The sequence below is a fragment of the Lacerta agilis genome, chromosome 1, assembly GCF_009819535.1.
Source record: "Lacerta agilis isolate rLacAgi1 chromosome 1, rLacAgi1.pri, whole genome shotgun sequence".
Lineage (NCBI taxonomy): Eukaryota > Metazoa > Chordata > Lepidosauria > Squamata > Lacertidae > Lacerta > Lacerta agilis.
The window spans coordinates 70643655-70661634 of NC_046312.1; the positions used below are offsets into that span (position 1 = coordinate 70643655).

General features: G+C 42.7%; 1 protein-coding gene across 2 annotated transcripts; it reads right to left on the reverse strand.

Annotated features, from left to right (window-relative positions):
- Positions 1 to 1927: 1927 nt before the first annotated feature.
- TPH1 (tryptophan hydroxylase 1) lies at positions 1928 to 16651 on the reverse strand. Of its 2 annotated transcripts, none has more exons than XM_033153982.1 (11): positions 16484 to 16651; positions 10303 to 10440; positions 8990 to 9173; positions 7209 to 7309; positions 6795 to 6862; positions 6145 to 6341; positions 5687 to 5822; positions 4140 to 4266; positions 3467 to 3562; positions 2944 to 3077; positions 1928 to 2211 (listed from the first exon to the last, which is right to left on the reverse strand). In XM_033153982.1, the coding sequence occupies exons 1-11, from the start codon at positions 16571 to 16573 to the stop codon at positions 2037 to 2039; spliced, it is 1446 nt and encodes a 481-aa protein (XP_033009873.1). In that variant the 5' UTR covers positions 16574 to 16651; the 3' UTR covers positions 1928 to 2036. The 2 variants fall into 2 exon arrangements, with proteins under 2 accessions (XP_033009873.1, XP_033009865.1); XM_033153974.1 differs by having other exon boundaries at positions 16448 to 16573.
- Between the last annotated feature and the right edge of the window lie 1329 nt (positions 16652 to 17980).

The window sequence follows — 17980 nt, forward strand, 5'->3', positions numbered from 1 at the left end:
ATGTGGCTATGGGGGAACCAATGCCCTCTTGGGGTGTTAATGCTGTGAACCCCTCCATTGTAGGCTCATGTTGTATATATGTGTAAATAAACCATATCTCATAAAGGCTACACATCTCTGCTGTACCTCATTCTGGAGGAAACACAAACCCTGGGTAAGCTGTCACCCCTGCAATCTCTACTCAGAGATTTGGGTTGTGTTATAACAACATTATCCCCCTCAAAATTTTATTGCCACCCAGCTTCAAGATTTTTCCAGGCCCCAACTAACAAATAACACAAAGCAGTGTGTTGCTTGAAGTTAATTTATTAATTTGAAAATAGGGAAAAAAATGGGAAATAGTATTTAGCTAAGCACTCTGGCTACTTAACAGTTCTAGCACCACAGTAAATTCACTGAAATTACTAACACAGATGACAAAGTTTACATATCCTAAAAACTGAATATAAATATTTAAGTATCCTGAAAATACATCTACTTAGATTTTAAGTGAATTCTTGGATCCATCAAGGTCAATTGCAAAACTACAACTGGCTTCAAATATTTTTTTTTTAAAAAAAATCCAAGTCTTACAGTTTAAGGTGCAAATACTCATTTAACAGTACAATGTTTTCTCTTGCATTACAAACATAACGCAGACCTAAAAATGTCTAATAAAAAAGCACAGACATGGCATAATCCAGTTCATTTCAGGAAATGCTACTCTTTGTAGAAGCCCAGAAAATCTGATCCATTACTTCCAGTTGTTTCAACTGCAATGATTTTTTAAAAAAAGTTTGAGATTCCTAAAAAATAATTCTAGGTTAAGACAAAAGTAAGGTTTATCTAAATATGAAGGCATATCCAGTTCAGAAGTAATTCCAATGAGCCTCTGTCTTTGGACATCTTGAGAACAAATTGGAACAATGAGCACAGATTCTTCTGTAGCAAGTCATTGTCCTTCCCATCTTTCTGAAACTACACTACCCTCTACCCCTTCACATAGTACAAAAACACAGTAATTTTGAGGTGTAGGTTGGAGTAGGCTATATGATACATAAGGCCTAAAATACTCTTCGAAGCTGGTTTCTCATAATTTGTGCTCATTTTGCTATAAATTCATCACTGAGTAGTCTCTAGAGCAGGGGTAGCTTGCCTGGTGCCCCCCAAATGTTGCTGGATTGCAGCTTCCCTCATCCTTGGACACTGGCCATGCTGGATGGTGCTCATCGGAGCCAAATGAGAGTATAATGGGATGAAACGACACTGATATAGCTTCCTGCAGAAGGAGATCCCGGTTCTCCAAGTGCAAGTATATCCAAATGCAAGTATATTGGGAAACCTAATATGAGAAATGGCACGTGCAGAGCAACTCAAGAAATAAATCCCACTATTTGTTTGAACTTGATTCCTACATAAGTGTGCATCGCATTATAGTCTTCAGCTGAAATAACTATTGAATCCTTCTTGAAACATGATGGCACATGCTGTACCTGGTTTGAGGCAGGGATGGGGAAGCTGTGGACCTCCAGGTGTTGATGGACTCTAGCCCCCATCAGCCCCAGCAGAATGGCCAAAGGTCAGGGATGGTGGGAGCTGGAGTCATCCCTGGACTGGATGGCAATAGGTCCTCATTAGATCTTGGTTTCTAGTTCTATCCATTCTTCAGTAGCAGCTAGAATTAGCCCTCATTGGACTACATGGAACCACTTGCCTATTTCATTGTAACTATTCCTATGTCCACAAGTAAGTTGCATGTGCTCTCCTTCCAACTTGCTGAGTGCGTGGGTGAGCCATAAAAAAGAAAGGGGGAAATAATATGCAAATATTGATATGAATGTTTCGGGGGGAGGGGGATAGTTCGAAAACAAAGTATTTCCCCGTGATTCAGCCTTTGGTTTTAGGAAAATGGCATCCTACTTTATTTATTTATTGAGTATAGCACCCTTCATCCGAAGACCACAGGGCGGTAAAGCACACAAAGAGTATCTCAATGTCTAAAATGGGACCCAATCCATAGGTGCCAAGTGTGGGGTGGTTGATGATCACTGGAGAGGTTAGATTCCCAGCTGCTTGCCCATCTTGGTCAGGGCATCACTGACAATGTCCAGTTCGTGGCGTAGCTCATTCACCACAGTAGCAATGCTCCTTGTGTCTTTCAGGATCTGAACGCTTTGTGTATACGGGTTGTAATTCACTCCAAAGGGGCGCCTGATTGTCTTTGCAAACTCTCTGTTCAGGTGGAAGAAAAGGGGGAGTAAATTTCTAATGAAAGCCCACTTAAACCTTCTCAATGTAGCTGGCAGCCAAGGACCATTCCTTGTATGCGTGTGCTGCAATATCTCAAGTACCACTATAACTGGTTCATAAAAACCAAAAAGAGAATTGCATTAACTCATCAGAAATGATACTCCAAGGGAAGGGATGTCACCTTCATAGCAGAAAAAAACTATTGTCAGATATGATGCTGAGAATGGCCAGATCCAGGGGCAACAGCTCAGGAAAGAGAGGGAAACAAAGAAATGAACTGGGATAAGATAATGGAGCTGCCTGGTGTTAAACCTGCTTCACACAAGCCTCGATGTGACACAACAGCACCATACACTGCTTTAAGTTATTGGCATACATTATCTTATAATTCTTATAACAGCATGGAAATGTATTGTTTTACTCCCATGTTGGGGACAGGGAAGCAGGGTGGGGTTTGAGAGATAGTGGCTTGTTTAAGACCAGTTAGCAAGTCTGCACAGAGGTAAAACTTGATCGGGGCACTTTCAGATTCATGGCTGAGCCTTGAGTCTCTTAGACACCACGAAGAACTATTTAGCCAAGCTCTTGACCGCACAGGGGTAGTGCTGGAGAATAATAACTAAGGTGTGTGTGCCCTGCCCCCCCCCCACACACACACACAGGTGGCTAAATAAAGACACCTTTCAATCTCCCAGGTGTTCTTAGCAAAATTACCTCATCTTTTCTTTTGCATCTTCAAAGCTTTCAGAAATAAAGTAAACTTCTTGGAACGTTGTAATCATGCATTCTTGCTTGCAGGTGACACTGGGGTCAAAGGGCTTGACTCTGGCATTTCCAGACAGTGCATGCTGGTGGTCAGATGGAACAAAATGACAAAGATTGGGTTTTACATATATTTGGGACTTCAAAGGTGACAAGTGTATGGATGTCATGAATTTATGTTCTCAGGAAAATCTTACAGAATTGGCAGGTATACATGAAAGCAGAGTGTCCTTCAGAGACCCTGGTCCTAAGCTGTATAGTACTCCCTAGGGCCTAGATCTGGAAACCTGTGAAGTGTGTTTTGTTTGTTTCTTAAGACTGGCAAGTTATGTTCTGACCAGTCAGTTCCAGTCAATAATTTGACCATCTTGACAGACAGGTTAATGTGAAAAGCATTCACTGAATGTAGAAGGTTTTTGAACCATTTGCTTTGAAGACCCATTGACTGTAGTTGGAAGAGACTTTTAAGGCTTACCTTCAGTTCACTGATAGAAGAGAGTAAACCGGCTCCATAGGCTCTTAGCCGGCCTTCCTGCTTACATAAGCCAAACTCTACTGTGAAGAAGTAACACTGAGGAGAAAGGAAGGCAACACAGTGAGTGTTTGACAGAGATGCAACTTGATAAAACTCAAGCAACAAGTGTTTTCTAGATGAATAGTAGACATGAATGTTATTTCTCCTTTAACGTAGAACCCCTTATACCCTTGACTTGTACCATCATCCATTAATTGCAATTTAAAACACCCAGACTTCGGATTCAGAAAACCCCTAAACCATAGCTGTCAACTTTCCCCCTTTTTAAAGGGAAATTCCCTTATTCCGAATAGGATTCCTCGCAAGAAAAGGGAAAAGTTCACAGCTGTGCACTAAACCTTCAGTTCATCCCTGAGAAATGATGGTACTGAGGAGCCAAGACCCTTTGTATAGCTGGGAAATGGAATATAATTTCACACTGTTCAGTATAAAGACAGGTTCTCTAATTTGGACATGAGAAAAAAAAGTGGTGAGTTAGAGGCCCTCCTCTGGGTATCTTCACTGAGTGAGGTGGCAACTACAGAAAGGGCCTCTTCCATGGTGACACACACAAGATGGAATCACTGAGGAAACAAGGAACATGTTGCACAGTGCGGCCGTTTCCTTTACTTACAGTTGCCAGCTTCTGAACAGCTTCATCAGATGCCCCAAGGGAAGCCAAGCCAATTTCCTGAGAGAATTGGGCAAAACTAGGTTCAGCGAGAAGAGGTACATGGCCCAAAAGCTCATGGCAGGTATCACTGGAAAACAGGTAAAGCAAGCTAATGTTGATCCAGGTAGTTTGTTCCTTACTGTTGATGTGTAAAAGCAAGCTCATCTAATATAATTAGGTAATAACTGCCAAAACTATGTAACAATTGAGGAGGAGGAAAACCTCCAAGCATCCCATAGCACAATAGAGAGTTCAGCACGCTTGGTGGCGCTTAAGTGCGCATGTGCTACATGCCAGGTACACAAAGTGGTTTAGAAACTTGGTAGGCTTGTGCAATTACAAGAGCACAGAAAGTGGGGGATTTTACATGGGGCCAACACACATGCATTCCCAGCCTGACAATCTCTTCTCTGCGTTGGAATTGATGACACATGGACATAGCCAATTTGGTGCAGTGGTTAAGAGTGTCAGACTAAGATCGGGGAGATCAAGGTTCAGTTCAGTTCATAACCCACTCAGTTATGAAATTTGACTGATCTTCAGCCAGTCACAATCTGCCAGCCCTTACCTACTTCACAAGATTGTTGTGAGGACAAAATGGGAAAGGGGAAAACTTCATACCCACAACATGAGCTCCTGAGAGGAAGGAGGTGGTTGCCAATGTAATAATTACTTTATTTATTTATTTATTGAAGTGGCATGGGTACTCGACATTAGAAGCCTGCATGCCCGGTTTGAACTACTACTTGACAAAAAAATGAGGAGAAAGATGACATGAAACGGGCCTTCACAAGGAGCGCCTACATTATTGCAAATTGTGTAATGTATGTGAACTGGAGTTGTGGGGATGACAATAGGTGCAGAAAATGGGATCATTAGGCTGGTCAAGCTCATGGAGTAGCAAAAATATGCATGATAATGAAGATGAGAGTGTTAAGATAGGCTTAGCAAGTCCAAAATATAGATGAGTTAATTGGTCTGTAGGCACTCAGTCTTATTTAATTCAATATGATGAATGGTGATGAAACAGCTAAGAACCTAGGTTCTTAGATTAAGGAGCTCAGAGAAAAGAAATCCTAAACTTATTTTGATTCTTCAGTTGTACTAAAATAAGTGGAAGTAATTCACATTGTGAGAGCTAGGCTTGTGTTAAATATGTTTGACAGCCCTCAGTTACAAGTTCTCTGCTCTCAACACCATTCCCTGCCCCCCACCTCCAACTTACAAGAGCTATCATAAACCAGATTTGATCCACATGTTTGAAAAGGAGAGCATTACTCTGTGTTGATTTGTAAAATGGTCATAAAGTCTAGCTTTCGGCTGCAATTATATACCCAATTACTTAGGAGTGAGCCCCACTGAGCTCAGTGGGACTTACTTCTGAGTAGACAGGAGAAGGATTTCATTGATTGACATCAAACTTTCAAAATGGGTACACTTTCCTGGAATAAGTATAAATGTACATGTTATTCGGAATAAGGATTTTTTTTAAAAAAATAGCTGCTTACGGTTCTGGTGTGTAAAGCGGGTCAGAACTGTGTCGAACATACTGAGTGCAGTGGAATACTCTGAAGGCTAAACCTGCCAAGAAATCTCTGGGCGAGAGGTATCCGGCAACTGGGCGGATAGTAAATCCAGTGCGCTCTGCAAAAACCAAGACAGTGGCAAATTTAGAAGATAAACATCCAGCCAAGTCCCCTCACCAAACACCCATGTTGCAGCAGTTGAAACACATGGAGATCTCTAGCATCTTGTTCTTCATCAAAGCCATATTGCAGAGGGAGCCAAGAAAAATATCTTTGACTGCAACTCCCATGACCCCCGACCACTGGTGGTGCAGGCTGGGGCTGATGGGAGTTGTAGTCCAACAACACTGGTAGGGCCCCATGTTGGCTATGTCTGTCCTATTAAAATGGTAGCATTGCCTCAGCAAAAACATCTGGTCAGACAGACGCCTGTGCATTACCTTTTAGAAAACGTGACACATCTTCCAGCTGGGGTATGTTGTCTTCTCTGTACCCACAGTACTTAGCTAGCAAAGGCAGGTTTTTAAGATATTCTCTGCAAGCATGGGTTGGGTAGAGTTTATGCAGTTCTCGGAATACTGTGCCCCAAGTCCTGATCTCCTCCTCGGTGAATTCAACTTTTGGAATTGGGTCGCCACTATGACGAGAAGGCAGAATCAAGGGTTGGCTTTCAGAAACTTTTGTCAGAAATGAAACATTTGTTTTCAAATAAACACGTCAGAGTCCTAGTGTTACTTTCAGTTCTGTGCATCCTTTGTGTTACAATATGCAGGAGACACTGGGCTGATCATTGCTTGGGAATTTGGATTGGCCAATAATAACAACATAAACTGGTTTTGCCTGGTCTTGTAGGGTCACTGCAATGATTTTGGAGGAAAGCTTTATTTTGCTGTGCTGAACTCTAGCTTGGATTGGCAAAGGAGCTAAGTAAAACTGGCTGACTGGCATACTCTGTGATCCATAATATATTCTAAACCTCCATATTTGTCAGTCAGATTACCAATATGCAAGTCTCCAAGGCTTTGTCCCTGGCCCTGAAAGGTTCCTGCCCCATCTTTAGCAAGAGCATTTAACAAAGATTGACACATACTGTTTGTAGTTCATAGCCAGGTCTGCAAAATACTTCCGTCTCTTCCGATAAACATTGTCTTTGAAACCCTAAAAGTGAAACAAAAAAATTAAGCCCCAGTCAGTCTTTGTGATTAACATGTATCTACTACTACCCCCCACATGCACCCAAATTGAGGGGAAATTTATCTTTATTCTGCATGCTTATTGACTATTGCTGTTTTCAGATGGGATTCAATCACATACTGTCAAATTCAGGTTGTACAATTATAGCTCAGTATTATCATTATTTGACATGTTAGTATGTTCAATGTGTATCAAACTCTGATATTGGAATACAAGTCTAAAGTATCAGATATCCAAAGTAAGTGTTTTGAGGAACTCTTTAAAGGCAACAAAAATATTGTGAGAGAAATGTCAATATGAATCTACTCACTGGATGGTCTGCATCCAGATCAGAACCATACATTAGAACACGGTTTGCACATTTATCCAAATCCGAGATCTTCTTAGGGAACCAGGGGATATTTTCCATATCTAGGGAATTAATAAAACCCATATAGCTATTAATAAAATTCTACGGAATGTATAAAACCCACAAAGCTATTAATAAAATTAAGCTTGCTACAAAAAGGAAACTGTTCTTATGGCCAGCTATGACAGCTAGAAAATGAAATCTAGTTTCTGAGGAATTAATGTCAAGAGGAGAAGAGAACATCTTCCTATCTGACCTTCACACAACATTGGGCACTTCCTCCTGTGGTAGATATGGCACAAGGAACAATGATACTAAAAACAGGGGAAGAAAGTAAGTTTAGCAGTTTAGTCATTGACTATTATAGCTCTTACTGATTGCACCAGGGATTCAGCTTAGCTGTTGCTCTCACACCTTCAACCCTCTCCTGCCGAAAAAGGCAAAAAGGGGGGAGGCTCAGGTGTTGCTTACAGGAAAAGGCTTTAAATCTCAAGGCTGTAGAAACTGTCGCCCTCCAGATGCTGTTGGACTCCAATTCCCATCAGCCCCAGCCGGCATGGCCAATCCTCAGGGAGTTGTAGTTCAAAAACAAAAAGTTTTAAAGGAGAACAAACCAAAGTCACAAGTTCCGAATGTAAGCCCAAATAACCAGAAACCCTATATACTGGGGGAGACCCAGGAAAAAGAAGCAAATTTCCTTAGTTTGCTCACTACACACATTTGCAGGCCCTGTATTGAGAAATGGATATCGTTTCTACTGCATTATGGCCATTTGTACTACTACAAGTGCTGGAGACAAGAACAAAGTGAAATAGTATTCAGAACTGCATAGGTCACAGAATGGACCTACAGCTCCTTTGGCCCAGCTCCCTTTTCCTAAGGCAGGGTCCTCCATTCCTGAAACCCCCATTCATCAAACCATATCTGACTTCTACGGAAGATCTTGAATCCCCATTAGTATGATGGCTCAAGCCAGTAAGGTAACGCACAGGCTACAGGACACAGGCAGAAAACATTTGAAACCAATAGAAAATTTGCAATAGGGTAAACTTCATTTCTAAATATAGAGCAGGATTAAGCTAATGAGCCCTGCGCAAGGACTTCCACTTGTGCAATAAGGCTCTCTTCCCCTTGCGCCTTCAACATTGGCTCAGGAGGGAGTTTTGGGAGAACCCCCATAACAGCATGTGGGGGGGGGGGTTATTGCACCTGGAAAGCCAAAATAATTGCCCTGATGGAATGATTGCCTTAGCATGCCATCAAACTCCTCCTATGGTGATCAAATGGACCCTAGTTGTGAATCAAGCCCCATGCACTTAGGTTGAAACTCCTAACCACATGGGAAGCCCAATCCTATGCCGAATTAGAGGTATCTGTGACAAATTGGGCATGTCTAATTTTTCATGGGATCACAGCCTTATGAGATGGATTCAGTGGAATTTATATTTAAAATCATGCTGCTCCCTTCCAAAGCACAGGTTCACTTTGCCCACCATTCCCATATCCATCCAATGTATGTATCTTTCTTTTTAAACCTCTCATAGTAGAAGGAAATCTGTTTTAAACTCCTGTAAACCATCCTTTGAAAGTGCATTAGATGAAAAGAAAAGAAAAAGGAGAAGCCTCCTTAAAGAAAAAAAAACAATACATTGTTTTAAAATCTAGTACCACAAACACTGGCACGTGATCACACTTTTAAAGGGCGTGCACTTCTAATAAATCATTCTTATTTTCTTCCTTACCATCTTCCTGTACGAGGAAATTGTCTGTTTGGTTCACAGATACCACATTGGCATGGGATTTCAAGAGATGGAAGATCTCCTCAAGCTGTTCCCTGTTACTGTCACAATCTACAAAGATCTCAAACTCTGAATTTCGTCTCCTGGATTTTCGAGATTCTATGTGCACCAGGTTCACATGTTTTTCCTGATGGATAAGAAAGATAATTTTTTTCGTTGGTCAATAGCACCTAAGGACCACAATCTCTGCTAGTCACCCCTTCCTCTGATATAGTTCATGAAACATACTAATTAACACAAAATAATCTACACTTTGAATACACTCCCTGCCTTATGATAATACTTCTCATTTTCAGCATGATAATTCACATATAAAGGCAAAGAGCAGAATACATGCATTAGCCCAGGCATCCCCAACCAGTGGTCCTCCAGATGTTTTCATCTACAACTCCCATGATCCCTAGCTAACAGGACCAGTGGTCAGGATGATGGGAATTGTAGTCCAAAACATCTGGAGGGACAAAGGTTGGGGATGCTTGCATTAGCCTCAAGCTTGTGCACTGCAGGGCACACCAATCATATCTCTTTCCCTTTTGTGTACCAGAGTAGGAGAACTGAAGCACCCACTTCTGGCTTAAATCCACAGTTGCCCATGTATATTTCAGGAGGGCACAGAACAAGGCCAGTGAGGGATGCAGCCTACAGAGAGACCTGGAGGGCTACATTTGCCCCAGGTCCCATCCCTCCTCTAGAAAGCGCATAGGCACAGTTTCTTTACTTTCCCTCAGAGAAGTGGTTGATTGACTTCAACATTAAATTACCAGTCATATACTGATAAGCAGTGCACTATTTAGTAAGATGCCACAAAAGTGACCGTTTTAATGCCTTCTTTACACATCATGTGTAATAGTGAGCTACAGGGACACTTGGAATAATGGATGAAGCATCTCTCCCAGGGAGGAGGGAACCTACAACTTGCCCCCTTGGCACATTACCCTGGAAATGTGGAACCAGCACTTCCACATAATGTGCCCTGAGTAAGTTACAAATTCACAGAGGTGTCTGAAACACAAAACAAACAAATAAATTCTTCTCCAATACCCTTGACGTTCAGTCCTTCAGATCAGATTCTGGGATTTCATCTCATCGTCCATTTGGAGTGCACAGTTGTATGGTTGTACTATTTTAGGTTTAGCATTTGTTTGTTTATAAAATCTAAAATATTAAAACAGTAGCAAAACTCATCCTGCCATTACCGAGGCTGTTGCTATCTTTACTCTGTACCAGCTGTACACAACAGGGATTGGACTGCTTACCTGAAAGAGCTTTAGGGCTTTCACAAGCCCTCCAACTTCGTTTTTTAAAGAAAAAATGACGGCAGCTCTCCCCCTTTCAGAGGCGTTGTCTTCATTCTCTTTGTTGTCATCATTCATCGTGTAGTTGGACTTGTGGATCTAAAAATGATGCAGATGGCAAGCAGAGTTAAGGAAGTCAAAGTTTCAAAACAAACCTATTTTTTTAGGTTCAAAGTTGTCTCCCTTAGGCTGCAGAATGGGGTGCCATGAAAGGGCAGTAAATTCTTTATTTAATGTATTGGTGTTGTATTTTAACTACCAGGGAGGAAAAGAGGCGCTTGTGTGATTTTCTGCCTCAGGTGCTAAAAAATTACATGGCTGGTCTTGGCTAGTCCCTTAACATGGTGGGATGAGAGGACACCATTTGCTGTTGCACCCCAGGAATCAAAATGAGATGGGATGGCCTTCTTAGCAGGTGATAAAGCTTATATCCATGCTGAGAAGAGCTTCATCTGTTGATTTCTACAGAGCAAGCTACTTTCAAAGGCAGGCTGTGCTGTTTTTCCCCTGCCCGGTCATTCGGCAACCCTAGCTATCGCTTTGTTTCAACTATACTAACAACAAGTCTGCATAGCAGCCTCCAGCCACTGTGGTTTCCATGCTGTAGTGAAGAACTGAAAGCACAGGAAGTGGCCGTTAAAATAGAAAACACCCTTCTCCCAAGCTACAGACATCCTCCCACCCCTGCCAAGAGTGGAAAGCCAGCCCTACAGACTGTGCAGGCCACAAACGCTCATAGAGGACCAGCATGTCCTAAATCACCTCACCCCTGTATGCCATGAAGGAAAGACTTGTGTTTCATAAGCACATCTAATAGTTGAAATAAATGTACCTTGAACCAGTGATGGGGGACCTGCAGCCCTCCAGGTATTGCTGGACTCCAACTCCCATCAGTCCCAGCCAGTTTGGCCAATAATCAGTGGTGATGGGGGTTGTAGTCCCATGACATCTGGAGAACCACAAGTTCCCCACCTCAAAGCAATTCTGTACCTGGGAAGGGATTATATGAAGAGAGAGAAAGAGAGAGAGAGAGAGAGAGAGAGAGAGAGAGAGAGAGAGAGAGAGAGAGAGAGAGAGAAGAGGTGACAAGCTGAATATCTTAACCAGCATTAAATACCCAGTATATCTACATCTCCACTCCCATTGTTCTGCCCAGACACTAAGGTCCAGCGTCGAGGGCCTTCTGGCAGCTCCCTCACCGTGAGAAGTGAGGTTGCAGGGATCCAGGCAGAGGGCCTTCTCGTTAGCAGCGCCCACCCTGTGGAACGCCCTCCCATCAGATGTCAAGGAAATAAACAACTATCTGACTTTTAGAAGACATCTGAAGGCAGTCCTGTTTAGGGAAGTTTTTAACATGTTTGATGTTTTATCGTGTTTTAATATTCTGTTCGGACCCGCCCAGGGTGGCTGGGGAAGTCCAGCCAAATGGGTGGGGTATAAATGAATTTATTGTTTTATTATTATTATTATTATTATTATTATTATTATTATTATTATTATTAATAATATCACTAAGAACTAGTTCCCACAGTGCACTTCCTTCTCACATTAGCATGCCTGACCTTCCAAGCTACATTACAGTGCTGTGTGTATTCCATCACCTCCATTGAGAATGACTGTTCCCATCAAATGGGGTGGACATTTTGCGTGGTCGCGCGCAGCCCCCTTAGATCCCAGAGCAGCACCTGGCAGTTCGGACTGGCACCACCTTCCCAGGCAAGATACCTGTGGTCTCCGCCTACCCCGTCAGCCGCCAATCCCGCCTGGGGAGGTGTTGACAGGGGGATTGGTCAGGTGGGAGGAGGGACTACCCAGCCCACACAATAGAGGGTGTAGCTTACCTGAGAAGCAGCACTTATTTTTTAAATAACAATACAGTGGTACCTCTGGTTACGTACTTAATTCGTTCTGGAGATCCGTTCTTAACCTGAAACTGTTCTTAACCTGAAGCACCACTTTAGCTAATGGGACCTCCCACTGCCGCTGCGCCGCCAGAACACAATTTCTGTTCTTATCCTGAAGCAAAGTTCTTAACCTGAAGCGTTATTTCTGGGTTAGCGGAGTATGTAACCTGAAGCATCTGTAACCTGAAGCGTATGTAACCCGAGGTACCACTGTAAAATGAAAGAAGATTTCTTACTCATTGTTTGAGAAATGAGCTTGGAAACATCTGAAGGCCCCAAAGCCAGAGAAGTAGCCGACAGTGGACCTCCAGCATTCAGTAGGCAAAATTTAAATGCCGTATTCAGTTCTGCGTCTTTGTCATCCTTCCTCCCAATCACCAATCTTAAAGCCTTTCTTCTGTCCACACTTATACTCCCTCCCTCCCTCCCTCCAGTCATTGTAATCTCTTTCTATGACAAGCTAACTTTTAGCAGCAACAGAAATTAAACTAAGAAATAAAAGTTTCCAAGTTTGCTTGAGGCATGCATTTGCTTCAACATGCAGAAATCGGATTCTCTTTGCCCAGAAATGTGAGTATTTTGAATGTGGAGTTGCTGAAAGGCATCTATGAGGTGGGATGAACCACTGTGTTAAACTTCTCACAGACAGCCTGTGGGCAACTGTGAGAACAGGATGCAGGACTAAATTGGTCTGATCCAGCAGAGCCCTTCTTTTGCACCCTACTAAAGCCATACTGAGTGACAATGACATTCTCTAAGAATCTATTGCAAGCCACATCCACTTATGGTGGCACAACTTTACACCAAGCCTAATACTCTTGAAGAAGAACTAAACAGGTCCCTTTGTTCCTGCTGCACCTACACCACTAATTCATTAAATTTCCAAACTGCCCTTCCACAGATAGGATGCCACAAGGAGGAGCCACATGGCAGCTTAAAGACTATATGCTTTATTGTGGTAGAAATCCATAATAGCTAATGCTCCAAGCAAAAATTAGATCTAAGCCTCACGTGGATGAAAACATTATTAAGTCTCCTATTAAACTTTTTTCAGGTGGCAGAGAATCTGCTTATAAGCATTCATGTGACTCTTTTTCAGGACATCTGAAAATATTTGGTTTTTCAGATTAAATTTTTACAGTCCCATATCCAACGTGCAACATAGAAATGGGATTCCAGACAATCTCCTGAACTTCCCTCCTCCCCTTTGTGGGTCCTATTGTTAATCATTTCCTCCTGCATCTTTTATAATAATCCAAATCTTTTACCTCTCCACTGTATCCAAAATTCACCATTAAACTACAAGTGTGATTCCGATCCTACTAACGATTTTAACTTTTTACAATGGTTTTTATGAACTTTTTGTCTTATGCTGCTCGATAAATGCTTAGCTAGCTCTGGGTAGATCCAGAAAAGTATGGCTTTATGCTCAGGAAGGAAGGAAATAGTCAATATGGATTAGTTTTTATAATTTTGAAACAACCCTGCTTACATCATGTTTCATACAACCTACTTGGGTCTAAAATCAGTAGCAAACCTCCTCTTAGGGTTAAATTTATTGTTTATTTATTTGTTGCATTTAAATCCCACTTTTTTCTCTAAAGAGAGGGTGTACATGGTTCAACCCCTCCTCCTTTAATCCCCACAACAACCCTGTGAGGTAGGTTAGGCTAAGAGGCAGTTACTAGCCCAAGGTCACCCTGTGAGCTTCATGACCAAGTGGAGATTGAACCCTGGCCTTGGGTTTGCCTATCTTGACAGCTAGGCTAGCCAGCATAGGGTTGATTGGTTCCAACAAAGCTACCAGTGAGAAAACACACTCATTACAAGAACAGGCTTAGTTTGCTTATGTAGACTTGCCTTGCCTCTCCCCCCTAATCTGCTCCAGATCTCAAGAAGAGGATCTTCAAACTGCTGACATCAATGGCAGGTTCAGCAAAGGTAAATCTCCTCTTACCTTCTAAGCTAGTTTTCATGGCATTGTCTCCCGCAAGACCCCCAGGGCACTGCTTAGCAGCCTCAGTTCGCCATGTACTCCTCGACCACTAGCTGTTGGTGGCTATAAATATGGCTCTTATAGTTTGCAAAGCTCTCTGTTACATGGGTGGTTTTTAAACACCTTTGAATGCTTTGAATGATTGGCGTGATGGGGTACAAATATATTAAATTCAGTAGCAGCAACTGGAAGCCTGTGGGCCAAATTTGGTTCCTATAAATCAACTGTCTGACACCAGCAAATGCAGGGTGGGGAAAGTGGCATTTGTAGTAAAATAACTTGCTGACAGTCACCTCTAGAGGCGCTGTTCTTCCACCATTCACTCCTGTCTCCAACTAGCCCTCTGGGGAAGCTAGTTGCTGACCAATATAATATATATTTATTTGACCTAGTATCTCTAATACCTTTGATGGGGTAGCAGGATTGTGTAAAATGGTGACAATATAGCAAAGCTGGATAGATAGCAAAACACAGTCAATGGGAATTATCAGGAAAGTGAGATCATCCTGGGAAGGTTAACTCAGATGACTTAGATGATGGGCTTATATTATAATATGATTAATGAAGTCGGGAGATTAGAAAGGGAGAGATTATTCACACCTGCATGCAAAACAAACAAACTATCAAGTCATCATTGGTAGGCAGTGGATTAAAGATGGTAAGCCAAATGAAGGACTCCGTCACAAAACACACGGCTCATGTACAGAACATCTTGTCACTAGGAGCCACAATGGCCACCAGCGTCAACCACTTTTTTAAAGTTTCATTGTTAACACTTTCTATCAGTGGCTGCAAGCTATGTGAGTCCCCCCAAAAGTGCAGCCTCCAGAAATAGCATCTCCCTATATTTTGTAGACAGAATGTAGAAGTTCAAAGGCACTTGTATGTTATTTAGCACTTACTAAAGGCAGGGGCTAGCCAAAAGGGGTCTAGGATAGGGAAATGAGCTTTGGCAAAGAGGAAGGTAAATAAGATGCAAGTAAGACATTGGATGGAATCTGAGTGCAACATCACACTCAGTCTGCAGATCCCCTTTTAACACTCTCTGATGCAAGGGTGTCCATCTGCACTACCCTGCAAATATTCAGGGCATTTCTCATACTCAGATATTCCTCAGTATGTCATGACCTCTTGTACACCAGATGGACAAGGGGACAAGGTGGACACCCCAAAGTACACACAGGCAGGGAATTTCTTATTCCCTGGAAGTCCACATATCTGCAATGATCAATCTAGACAGTTGACTTTCCACAGGGCTATTCAGAATAAGAATGGGTGCCCACCTTTTCTCAGTTACATGGCTACAGTGCCTTCCTGAGATGCTGGTGCCCTTAATTAGATTAATGCCCCAAATTTTTCCAGATTATATTATCAATTGTGGTAGGACAATTGGGCAGTGAGTTTTCAAATTGCAGAGCTGAAATGGAAACTTGCCCAGCTTAATCCTCATCTAGTCATTTGAAGGACTGTGTGCTTTTTAGCCATTGTGTGCTTTTTAGCCGATCCCAGCTGGAGAGGGGCACTTGCTCTTCATTCTCCACAAAGTCTCTCTGTGTGCAGCTAGTTTAGATCCAATAGCTGACCTGTCTGAGGGTGTTTAAACAAGTGATGCTGTAAAATGTACCTTTCAGCGTGGAATTGCATCACTTGTTACTGGGACAGCCAGCGGGAGAGAGCGGGGCGAACAGAACGGCACAGCTGGCCAAATTTGCTGCAGAATATGCACTAAGCAATTGCATATACCTAGCATTTTGCATAAATTGGAGTGAGTTTGAATATACTGTGCAACATTGTGAAGAAGGTTTCGTGTGGACCCACCAGAGGATTCTTCTACTTCAAAAAAGGAGGTGGCATTTCTTGTGGAGGTTTTAAGTCCCTAAGTACTTGATGTACAGTACTTTTACTATCTTTATAATATAAAGCCACACACAAACGATGTTCTCCCAGCATCTCAAAAACTTTTTGCGGTACAATATCCTAAAATATATCGTTCATATATTTAAAAATGCAGCTGTGATCTGACTACTAGACGATTCTTTTTCAAACAGGCACAAACTCATTAAAAACAAAAAAAACAAAAAGTCACCATGGCTCTCTCTGCATGATCGTGTAGTAGACCAACCACGGGAGATCTCCTGGATCAGGAAGGAATCTAGAAGAAGTGGAATGAAAGTCAAGAAGCGCCTCTCCTGCTGCGCACACCTACCTCGTTGAGGATGGCCAAAGAGGAGAGGTTGCCTACCACGTTGTTGAGCTGATTCTCGCCGAAGCTGGTGTTCATGGAGTCGAAGGATCGCCCCCTCCTGGGAACCTCCATTCTGCTGGTGTACATGCTGTGACGCCGTCGGCAGAGCTAGCTGCAGTCGGTGGCTCTGTGGCTGCTCTGGTGTGCGCGCCTCCTGGGGCTTGGCTATTTATGGGCAGCAGGAGGAGGGTGGGGGGTCCCAGGAAGAGACACGCCTAATCTCTAGCAAGGAGGGGGGGGGGTGCTGGAAGAGAAGAGCCTCTCCCCACGCTTCACGTGGATGCAGAGTAGCAGCAGGGCCGGCAGGCATCGGGAGGTAGAGGCAAATAGCCTTCGTCTTCGTAATGGTTTTGTATGCTCCGGAGCATTCAAAGCAGGCTCCGGGGCGCACACTCAAATTCGACACTCTGGCTGCACAGCAGTATTCAGGCAGTGCCTGTGACAGGCTATTTTGCACCCTAGGTGAGGCTAATTACTTGCACCCCCTCAAAAAAATAAAATAAGCAAACTTCAGTGTTGAAAAACAGGTGTCTTGTAGGGGAAAAAAGACAAGCTCAAAATTTGAAACTGCTAAATTTATTATTATTACTTGCAAAAATAAGTACCGTAGTACAACCACCTTTGATTATTTTTCTCAAATGCAAAAGATTATTCGGAATGATTTGGCACAAATAAATTGAAGTCGTTTTGATTTCATCAGGCACATCTCATTTTGTGTGCCTTTTCCTTTACAGATTTTGTCACCAATTCCTTTGGATCAAGTGCCCCCCCCCCCCAGGGCATGTTTAACTGATTGGGCAGCTGCCAAGCCAGCTAGTCATTGTTGAGTGTGGTCAAGTTTTTATGTTTGAGCTTCGAGACAAGACACCGTGTGCACCACTTGCCACTGGTGCTTGAAGTGTGAGAAGGATCCTTAGAGCAGCATAAACGTTAGGGATATTATCCAGGACCTTTTGTTGTAGTATGAAGAAAAGAGCTCCTTGTGGTGGCATAGACTTTGGAAGTCTCCAAGCTGTTGCTATAAGTTCACAGCACAAATGACATTTTGGCTTGAATGTTTGAACATGCTTCTGTGTCTTAGCATAGGAAAAATACACCCAATGAAATGGAACACAACTGGCCCTTGAGCAAAATCTATATCCTCTCCCCCAGCAGGGTTCAGAGGTACAAAAGCTCCTTGGAAATACTGACGTTATCTGGAGTGGAATGTACCAATACATGTGTGCTGTTCTGTATGCATGAGCAATTTTTTGAGGTTTGAAACCTTGGACATCTGTGACTCTCTTTTCCTTTTTACAGCCTCCCCACTTGTAAATGTGGACTGAGACCTGCCCCTTCCCCAAACCCTGCTTTTAAAGGGGAGCTCATTTCTGCCACTAAAACTCCAAAGATAGCCATTATTTCACTCATATTAACAGCAATCCTATGAAGGAAGGCTTTTATCCTATGATTTTTGTCAAATGGGGGGGGGGAGGCTCGGGGATAACAATGAAG